We start from the raw sequence: 11769 nt of genomic DNA, 5'->3' as shown, positions 1-11769 counted from the left end.
CTGAACTATTGAAATGGCAGTTCGAGCCATAAAATAAAACGTTAAAAATCAAACAGGCTCAACCATGCCTCAAGGGAGTGAGTTCATTAACGACTGTCCAGAAACGCTGTGCGATTAACACCATATGAAGGGACATCAAGAATTTATCAAGTATCAATGAACAAGCTCAACCCAACCCTCCGGCACAAGACACTAGATTAATACTTGTGAATGCTGTACCCACGCACGCTCAGTACTTATACTCAGTATTTGTTCACAATTCATAAATATGTCAATTGTATAAGAAGACAGGACTATGCTTCAACTGCCAGTCATCACAAAGTTAACATGTGCAAAATCAAAATACAATAAAAGAAATGTTTCAGATCGCACCACATACCATTACATGAAGAAATGTATTCAGAGACTGTTCAAACCATAAATTCAGAGGCTGTTCAAACCAGACGTTCGACCAGCAATTTCAAGCACATCATCCAGCTGAGATGGCAGTGCGCAATCGTCGAAATACCAGTGCAAACCACCACATTGCTAGCCACAGCCGTGGCATAAGTACTATCCAACTTGAGCCTAGACACATCAGGTGTTTAATCTGGACTAGAGAACAATGATATTTTTGTTGCCACCGATGTCACTAACGAGTATAGGTAGATTAAAGCTCACAAGGATAATTTGCACCTTTAGAGAACAATAGATAAAAAACAAGCAATAGAAGAACAACAAGGGAAGTACCTTAGCAGTGATAACAGGCACTCACACTTTCAAGGCCGCCATTCGCGGCAATTCGAACACTACTGCAATTAAAAGAGGACGAGGGAAGTACATACCCTCTCACCATGACAAATCATCATTCAGGGAAGATGAAACCCCTGCATGGCGGGCGGTCCCCTTTTGGCAAAATGGCATGCAACTCACCAAGATGTCATCACCGCCGTTAGCGCGGATCAAAATAAGAGCACTCCGATTACGTTCGATGATTGCTCTAACCAAAATTCATTACGGTGGTCTCCACAAAAGGACACGCTTACGCTCACGACATCAAGGATTTCGGTTCAATTGGTGATCTCACGAAACGCCTCATGTTATCTAAAGTGGCTCAAATAATTGACTCAATAGGTATGTGTATCACCTGTCGTGACAAAGAAAAAACATATTCAAGCAAGAGCTATGGGCTGCACAAGCTCCATGGAACGAGACAATGCCATCTCAGCTTTCTGCACGATGGCTGACAACCAGAAGAATTGCCATTTGTTTAAATTCATCACCCGTTAAACCAAAAAAAAAAAAAAAAAAGAGCCGTCGTCTACATTCCACATATCAAGGGATGCTTTAAGAAAGAGCAAGGACCTTAAGGGTAATGGCAAAACTCTTAAAGGCAGATTCTTGAGAACTTCACGCCGATCAAGTCTCGCGCATCACGCAAAAAGTTGCGAGAAACACGTTGCGAGAACATTCAACCAACAGTTATCGCTCACTGTAATTCTATCACTTGCTCACTCATCTGTTATTATTAATTAGTGTGCTTTATCTATCTAATAGCAGTTATTAATTACTATTACGAAACTTAGCCGTAAGACTGGCAATCGGCCTACAACATATGCGTGCATTATTAACAGAATCTGTAATAACAAGTTTGTAATTTCACAGTGGCGCCTCATTGATTACCATTACCACCACCATCTTCCTATGCTCATTAACGAGCATGATCGATTTCTCATGCTGATCTTTAAAACTTCAGCATAAACTCAATACTCACAGTAATTTCCATAGCATCAACGGCAACCAAGGACACAAGGAAACACCTTCACCACTGCATTAGAATACTTTTCTCTCTCTCTCTTACTTGAAGTAACCAACAAAATTGCAATATTCTAATAATTCATAAGCCAAAATAAAACAATATCTTCATTCAAAATATATATTACAGAATATATTTTCAGACCTTCCACATGTGCCTCTTCCCTCTAATCGCTACGGCGAGAGATATTAATCCACTGAACTATTGAATTGGCAGTTCGAGCCATAAGATAAAGAATATAAAATCCATTGCTGACCCCTATAATATCATCAACGATAGCGCCACCATTACGAAAAAGTAACCACATCATTGTAATAGACTAATCCTCTCCCCTACAAGAAGTAAACATGGAACTGCAATATTGTAATTGTTAATAAAACAGAATAAACGATGTTTTAAAACGAATTTACTCACTGTACGTACTTTCAGAGCACTTCCACACGTGTCCTTTCTTACGCATCGCTACGGCGAGAGATTAATCCACTGAACTATTGAATTTGGCAGTTCGAGCCACAAAGCTTTACTTGCGTGCACATTTGGTCGACCGTACTCATCAAATGAGCATTGTTGTTATACTGATAAAGAGAACGAGCGTTCCTTGCAATAGGATTCGGCGAACGAACGCGTGTCACTTGAACTTTTCCTGGCACAGACTCCATGCGAAACGTGGCTTGGGCTTAGATGACTGGTTTGGATGAATAAAAGAAAATTGGCACTTTAGAACTACCGAGACTGTGTACCGCCGAGGAGTGACTGCCGATGGTAAACTACGAAGAGTCTTGTCGTGCGCTTCCTTAAGTATCGGCGCGGCAACAAACTTTCCCCTATTCGAGAATTCGGCGAAAAAAGGGGTAATTGGTCGAGGCTAGGCAGCCTTCGGAAACGATCGGTAACGATCGGAATTGGTCGGGAATCTAATAGCTTTCGGCTATTCGATTATTTCACGAAATTCATACGAGAATTCAATCGTTGTTACTACGCGAAGACTAAACAGCCTTCTAGAACATTCGAGAATTCTAAGAAGGTGAATCTAAACATTCATAAGCTAGTGGTGAGATTAATGTGAGAAAATGTAAATCGATTCCGAGAACCGACGACCTCGAATAAAATGCTTCGATTCCGAACAATATTGTAGCCTTAGAATAAAATTTTAAACGCGAAATTTATACGACAAAAGCTTGATTTTTTTTCAAATGATAGAAATCTATCGAGAATTCAATCGTTGTTGCTACGCGAAGACTAAACAGCCTTCTAGAACAAATATTTACAAACTGAATAAGATTTTTATTTATATATTATAGATATCAATTATTATAGATATAAATCTTATCTATTATTTTTAATAAATTTTCTTTTATTACAGCACCATAATAATATGACTTTTTTTTTATGAATAAAAATATTTATAAAACAATAAAAATGATTATTAATTTATTTTGTATTACAGCTCAATAATACAACTATGCATTTCTCAATACGGACGCGATCCGCGTCAAACAAATATAATGATAAAAAGCCAACAAACTCCACATTAAATTTAGATACAACTGGTTTATTTCGTGATAGTCGTCTACGAATAAGGTGTTTTGCTGAAATAACGCCAGTTTACAAGGCATCAGCTTTGATTGAAATAACTGAGGAGCGTCCTTATCTTGCATCGATTACGGGTGATGCATCGCCCCACAGTCGTCGTGAGTATATTTATTACTGTTACATCTAATTTATATAGACGAAATAAATAGCTTCTTAAATTGCTTAATTAATTCTCATTCTTATTTTAATTCTGTATGATTATTAAAAAATGTTTAGAAAGTTTTTTTTTATTAATCAAATAAATTATTGAATGGTGCTTCATTGTTGAGCCCTTTAAATATAATTTCACAACTTTGCTTATATCAGCGCACAAAGTAAGCCTGGATATAGGTATTTATTATAGACTCGAATGGACTTATTTATTGTAAACGAAATATAATTTTATGAAGTGGGTTGTTCGCTATTTACGTTGAATGTAGAAGAGAAACCCACAAAAACAGTATATTTTGTGAATATTTTCAATAAACTTATAAGTGATTGAATTTAGTTTGCTTTATTCCCATTATTTTGTAACCATATAAACTACTGATACAGAGAATAACAGCTCCCATAGACCTACCCTCTTTTGTATCATATTTTCTACACTTTTCTTTTCGTTTGCGAAGCTGTAATTTCAAGTATACCTGAAATCCATTCGATCCATGTAATAATGGTGAATTGATAAATTATACAAGTTGTTATCTTCGCTTAATCAAAATATAAGCAACAATTTATATGAATAAATTGAGTGCTTGCTATTTCATAAATAATTTAAAGTAAAGGTATATACTTGACTCCAAATTTGAATATAAAAATATTAAAATTTATACGTTGAATTGATCGATCATAATAAGATCCATAAGTGTATATAATGCATTTTATATTATACTAATTTATTTTTTAAAGAACAAAAAATATTAATCAATAAATATACCTGAGCGTAGATTTTACTTATTTTTTAAGAAGGGCTTTTTTAAGTAAGGCTTATAAAATTTAAATTTATATTGGTTACTTATAAAGATTATACTACATAATCTAATAGGTATTATTTAATGTTTATAGATAAATAGAAGATTTTTGTATTTAAATAATAATATACAATAATAATATACAGTTACAATATATAAAACCATATTTGAAAAGTTATTTTCAATATTTTTTTCTAAAACGATATGTGTATATATGAACGAAAAGTGTTTTCTTCGAAAATTTTTTTTTAAAAAAAAAAAAAAAAAAAAAAAAAAAAAAATAGTAAGCGAATTACAACTATTCGAAATAGAAATGTAGTTCTTATGATCAAAGGACCGCACGTTACATATCTTACTATAGATAAACTTCTAACCCAAAGGACATCAATTCGAGCGTATGTCCTATATTATGATGACCTCTACTAATGTTTCTCTAATGTTTCCAATTTCATCCCAACGAAAATAGTTTCAAAGTTTTTAACGATAACTATTTAATCTGTTCAGAAGTAATATAAGAACAACAACAACAACAACAACAAATATATATATATATATAATATAAGTACGAAAAAAATAAGGTTGATAAATTCAAGAAAGCAAGTAAATAAATGAAAGAGGGCGACTTTAAGTAAAATATCTCGGAAAGAATTGAAGAAGTAAAATTAAAATAAAGATGAGCAAGTGGCTGAAGACGAGGAAAAAGAAGTAAGTGTGTAAAGTAGAAGGCAGAGTGATTGCCAATAGAAGGAATAGAAGTAATGTCTCCATTGTCTGAAATATCAATTTAGTGGACTAAAGTGAGCGATTTTTATCTATCAGACGAATTGCATTTTCATCAAATATATTAATACGTTATATTATGCTAATTTTTGCTCATTTATACTTATAAATGAGCTGAATTTATTATTCCTCTTAGCTGATTCTCTCTGATTGCCTCTCTTCGTCATTGAATTTCTTTTATTATTTTTGTAATTCAAGAATAACATAAAAAAACTTTTTAAAGGGGAATAAGATAATTCAAAGTCTCATATTTATTTTATATCTTACAGATTTTTTATTTTTAGATGAGTAAAATAGATTTTTATCATATTTTGAATGTGGTTTATAAAAACATTCAAATTAAAAACAATTGTCTTATACTCTGTTTTGTTTTTTTTTTCATTTTGTATACTTGATATTTTAAATCGTTACACTAAGTTCATATCTGTTAATCCACATCATTATCAATTATAATTATAAAAAAGTTTAATTTTATTAATGCTACTTAAGGAAATTTGTTATACATATACTTTATTTGTTTCATCTTTAAGGAAAAATAGGCGTATCGATACTTATTGAATAAAAATGTTTTGAGTAGATAAGTAATAGCAGAAAATATGATATAATAAATAAAATTATTGTTACTTAATTAATAAATTTTAAATCAAAGGCAAAATTACGATAAAAATTGTCCAAGTAAATATTTTATTACCAATTTAGTTTTTTGTTTTGATTATAAAATAAAATATGAAATATCGAAATAGTATCTAAATTAAATAAAATTAAATACCCGATAAATATTAGATACGAAAATTTTTTATTTAATTTAATATATATGTCTATTTATTTAGACTTAATACATATATAAAAAATAAAAATTTAAAGAGTCCAGTTTTAAAAAAGATTTTAAATAAGTTTTCAATCGTAAAATGAAATTTTCCCTTAAACCCTAATAGAAGCTTCATATAAATATAATTAATTATTATTTTATTCAATACAAATAAATTATATTACATTAATATAATTAAAAAAACAAATTTAATTAAGATATACTCTATATTTCCTTATATATGATCTGTTTACCAGAGTATTGAGGATGTTGTATCGGAACTTTATCCGAGATATTCAGGGGGTATGATTAATTTTACATATAAATTTTGCATATAATTTTGTAATTAAATGTCTATATATAATAATACATAATAATAATAATATATTAATACAAATACCAACCATATTAATACTAATATTATAATAATCTTCCTAAAATAGGTGTAAAATCTACGTCCAAGTATATTTCTTGATTTTAAATGTATCAGAGTCTATATATACTAATACAACTTTAATTACACTGTATTTAATTTATAAAATGGATGACACATCTTGCTTTGGTTTTTTTTTCCTTGTAACATGCACAAATTAATGAATTATACATGATATAAGTTTCTGATATTAATTAATATATAATAAGTAACTACACAAAATTTTACTGAATTTTGACTTTCTATTACTATTTATATCGTTCAAAGTTCTTAGAAATAAAGGATTTATTCAAAACTAACAAATAATGAAAACTAATGTAAATAAATAATTAAAATATTAATATCAAATATTTTTTGAAGAATACATATTATACATAGTCATATATATTGTTTTTAATGTTTATATCTAATTTATGCAATACGTATACATTATTATTTTACTTTATAATTATAAACTCTCTTATTTTAATTAATGATTCATTACTCGGGTAGTTTTATATTATATAAATTATAAGTTATATAATTAATTACACAAAATTCGTTGCACAAAACTTGTCTACACTCATCTAAGTTAATAAAAGAAAATATTTTTAAAATTTAGGTTATATAAAGTTTTTTTAAAACAAAATTTTTTAATTTATAATGTTTGAATTTATTTGTTGTTTGACATATAATTTTTATAATTTTATAAAACGAAATCTAGTCTAAAATATAATATATTATATACAAAATCTTATTAAATGAAGCAGTTTTTCATTTATGAGAATCTCAAATATAAGAGCATTTATTAAATTTATATTTGAATGAAATCCGTAAAAGTTTGCCGATGGAAAATGTGAGATTTGTGTGATAAACGTATAATGTGCCGTGAGAGTTAAGTAGTGTAAAGGGAAATATAATTTATTGTCAACAACAACAAACGAGTTGGATATTTCAATACCCAATATACGTATTTATGCGCACATGTATTCTGAAATATCTCATTAGTTCATCATATACAAAGGTGCTTATGATTAATGTTTTGCGCATCACAATACAGTTGAATGAAAAAATCGCGAATAATATACATAAAAATAATATTTCAAACCTTTAACATGTTAATACTGCGCGTTTGTTCAATAACATTTGTGCAATAATATATATTTACTAGAATATAGAAATTAAAGTAATTGCATTTATTACTTTGCAATATTAATGAAGTTCTATTATTGAATACATTAATTGATTAATAAGTATCGTCGAACGTAACTTATCTAAGAGCTTTAAATTGACTAAAGCCGTTAAGTATATGTTCTTATAATTATATTACTGTTATAATTATATTCTTATTGTAATATATTTCATTAATATAAAAACTTATTGTTCAAGATAAGTATTTCTTTTTTGACCTACGTTTTTATTCAAAACCAGAATAAAACAAAATAATACTCTTATAATATATAAAGATTTTATAATTACTTTATCAATATTAATTTTTTAATAATTGCGTAATTTAAAACTAACTGTTTGATATCTAAAAATATTTTTTATGTATTAAAAATAAAATATATTAAATATTAACGATTAAGAATCAAATATAAAATTGTATAAATTTAAAAATTTAGTACACTATATTGTTACCTGATCATAAAAATTAATATCATAAAATAATTTTTTTAATAAATACGATGAACAAAATTTATCACTACTTGAATTATCCTTTATTAATTTGTTAAAAATCTAAATTCAGTTGGTTATATATATATATATATATATGCTCTCTATTTTTAATTTATTCAATATAACGATAAATGCAATGTTAAGATTCTGATGTTTATAATTCGGAAGTAAATTATCGTTTTTTTTTATCTAAATTTATATTTTTTAAATCAAAATAGCTTTGAAACTATATATATATATATATCTATTTCCTTGAAAACAATTTTTTTTTTTTTTTTTTTATTGGATAAAATTATATCGAAAGATCCATTGGCAATATTCAATTTTCAGTTTTTATTCAGAACATTTCGACTTTATATTTGTTTTTCATCTCTCTGATCCTTATTTAGACTATCCAACAAATACATAATTATTGCAATTTTTAGTAGTCTAGTATATTTTTCCTATGCGGGTCAGATTTGAATATAAGATTATTGTAAATTCTATTGGCACACGACTGAAAATTAAAAACTCACATAACTAAAATATTACATACATTAAAGCAAGTTCTTTCGTGACTACATTTATTATGAACTTATCGTATCACGGTACATGCACTGGCTATATGTATATAACCAATTTGTAAATTGTAATAATACATAAAATATGATTCATAAAAATACTAAAAATCATATTTGAAATAATTCAACCTACGACTCTATATTTCAGATACTTAATCTTTTTGCCTATTTAAATCTGCGAAGTAAAATTATTATATAATAAATAATTCGAATTATCTATGTACCAATAGCACATAAAGAATAATTAACTCAAAATTTTAGTCTAATTGAGAACCACGGTGATGATTTATTTATCAAGATGTACAAAAATAATTATAAACAAATTATGTATATCACGTATTATAATAGAAACTTAATTAATGATTAAATATATAATAATAAATCACAACATTTTTCTATAGTGTTTTCTTATTTATAACAGAATATGATGTTAAAATTACAAGTAAACAAACTATAAGCAATAATACAGATTAATAAAAATTAAAATACATATATCTGAATGAATAATAAGCATTATTAAACTTAAATTTAAATCAAAATCGAATTTGAATTATTAAAAATGAATTTATATTATTAAGAATAATTTATGAAAACATACAGAGGTAATGAATAATATGACGAAATGCCATTGGTATTTTCCATAATATTATTATAAATTCAAAAAGACATTCGATTCATATATAATTTATTGAATTTATAATTCATTTACAATTTAAGTAAAATTTTATAAAATAAATCGAAATTAAATATCAATCTGCACTGCTGTAATTAAACAAATTAAATAATTGCAGTCGAACTTTTGATTGCAGTCCTTAAAATATGTAATATATTTTTATAAATAGTTAATTATGATGAGAAAAGTATATCGAACGAATAAATGACAAATAAAAAGTGAATTAAAAACACTTTCAATGTATTTTTGCAGAATCCGATGGATGTAGTCAAGTCATCTTGATATCCTTTTGGTCTCATAAATCAGCAGTGTTGGTGCTAAGCCTATTCCTAAACCTACTAATAGGAACCGTTTCAACAAGATAGTTACTGTGTAGTGTAACTATGCAAATGATAACTCAAGGACGTCCTCTCTGCTTGCCCCAATTACATCGTCCATGTAAACCTAGTAGCCTAGGGCTTCCAATTATGTATGTTACTATGTACAATGGAGTAGATAGATGAATGATTTTTATTCGAGGGGTGATATAATGAGAGAGGTTTGATGAGTAAATGTGACAAAAATTACAAAAAATTAAAAATGTTAATAAATGAATTAAAATATAAGACCGAAACTTAGTAATAAAGAAAAGGTAGCCATGACGATCAAGGCTATTATTAAAAGTTAAATAAAATATAATTATAAGAAAAAACAATATACACGTACTAATATGAAATGCGAATATGATATACAGTTACTTTTGAACATGTTATCTTTTGATGTAAATTGTTAATAAAACGCATTTACATAATGCATTCACAATATGTTATGCAGCTTCAAGTAAGTGCTGATACAACATTGTAACTGATCTTTATTTACTATTACCCTTTTCTGTATAAATAAACTCCTTAATTATCGCGTATGAAAAGGTATATATATATATATATATATGTATACATTTTTTGTTTATTATTATCCATATTTTTAATAATTAAACAAATTTATACTTTAAAAAGAAAATTAAATTTAAAATTTTATAATTACGTGCGACATTATAAGGTAAGTAACTAAAAACATTTATTGACTTACATTAAAGATATATATTTATTAGAACTTCTTTTTTTTTTTATAATTACATTAAATAATTAATTTTTAATAAATTTTTCATTTTAAGTATATAGTGCAAAACAGTTATTAATTTTAAAAACATGCTTTTACTATGCAATATTTATATAATTTTTTAAATAAATAGAATTATTAATACAAAAGCAATTCAAATAAATACAATATTTACAATAAATTTAATTATAGAAATACATATATAAATTTTACAGTAATAAAATTACCATTATAATTTATCTTAATGTACAAATATGTTTATAAATGTAAATATATAAAGAGAAACATATAAAGAATATGAGTAAGAAAATATACACGAGAGTAATGGAGGAGAGATACACATATATTATACATTCGAGGTAGAAGACAGTAGTTTCCTTTAAAGTAGTAGAGCAAATTTCTCTCTCTCTCTCTCTCATATATATATATATATATATATATATATATACATATGAATAATCATAATATAAAAATAAGTTTTTATTTTATTTAAAAAAATATTTGTAATTTCACCTTTATTCGATATTTTATTAAATACATTACTTTAGAAAGGAATCTAGCAAATAATTTATTTCTTTCTCTTCTCAGCAATTTAACCAATTGAATTTATTTATTTATTTGATAATTGCAATAAAATTATTTATATATAGGCTTCCTTTAAAAGACTACATGATTTTATTTAAGAATTTTGTAGAAATCATTAATAATTACATTGTTAAACATAAATAAATTATTGAAATACTGCAATTAAATTGCTTTGCTGCTTTTAATTATAATATATTTTGCTTCCTTCTATATGCATTATTTTTATATTTATCAAAAAAATTTATGTATATATTTTATCAGAGATGTCACATTTAATTTTTAATAGATCATCTACTAAATCAATTTTAACAATTTACTGTAACCCATTGCTAAAGTCAAATTATTAGCTCTAGCTGATATTAATGTTTTATCTCATTTTAATAAATTAATCTTTTATTTTGTTTTAATTATTATTCTTTCATAATAATTATCTTTGAACGTATATATTATATTTTCAATTATAAAATACATTCTTAATTACTAAAAATAGTGAAGTAATTTTTTCATGAATTATATATAAACGCAAAAAGTGAATGCTCATACTACCTTTGACCCATACGATCCATAATTTAAGTATTTTATGCAGTAAAATTCTTTATTAAAGTTCTTTATTGCTTACCATATTTTATTGCTATTTTAAGTTACGAAATTTTGTGATATTAATTTTTGATAATAATTCATCTTTGCATCCAACCTATAAAATGTGTCATCTATCTGTTTATAATTTCTTTGAAATATATATATATATATGTATATGTGTGAGGAATATTCTTCAAATTTATGGCTTACAATATGTTGTTTCGTAATTATTATAACAAGAACATAGTGACTTCTTTTG

The 11769-nt window shown here is 26.6% G+C and overlaps 1 protein-coding gene across 1 annotated transcript; it reads left to right on the top strand.

The window, feature by feature from the left end:
• The first annotated feature begins 3243 nt into the window (after positions 1-3243).
• LOC105368226 (uncharacterized) lies at positions 3244-9863 on the top strand. The gene is made up of 2 exons (XM_011507200.1): positions 3244-3486; positions 9501-9863. Exons 1-2 carry the CDS (start codon positions 3258-3260, stop codon positions 9611-9613), a joined length of 342 nt encoding a protein of 113 aa, XP_011505502.1. The 5' UTR covers positions 3244-3257; the 3' UTR covers positions 9614-9863.
• The last annotated feature ends 1906 nt before the right edge of the window (positions 9864-11769 follow it).

This window comes from Ceratosolen solmsi, unplaced genomic scaffold (genome assembly GCF_000503995.2).
Source record: "Ceratosolen solmsi marchali unplaced genomic scaffold, CerSol_1.0 scaffold6, whole genome shotgun sequence".
In the NCBI taxonomy this organism is placed as follows: domain Eukaryota; kingdom Metazoa; phylum Arthropoda; class Insecta; order Hymenoptera; family Agaonidae; genus Ceratosolen; species Ceratosolen solmsi.
Note: the sequence above shows the minus strand (reverse complement) of the source record. Positions and strands in the feature narration are given on the sequence as shown.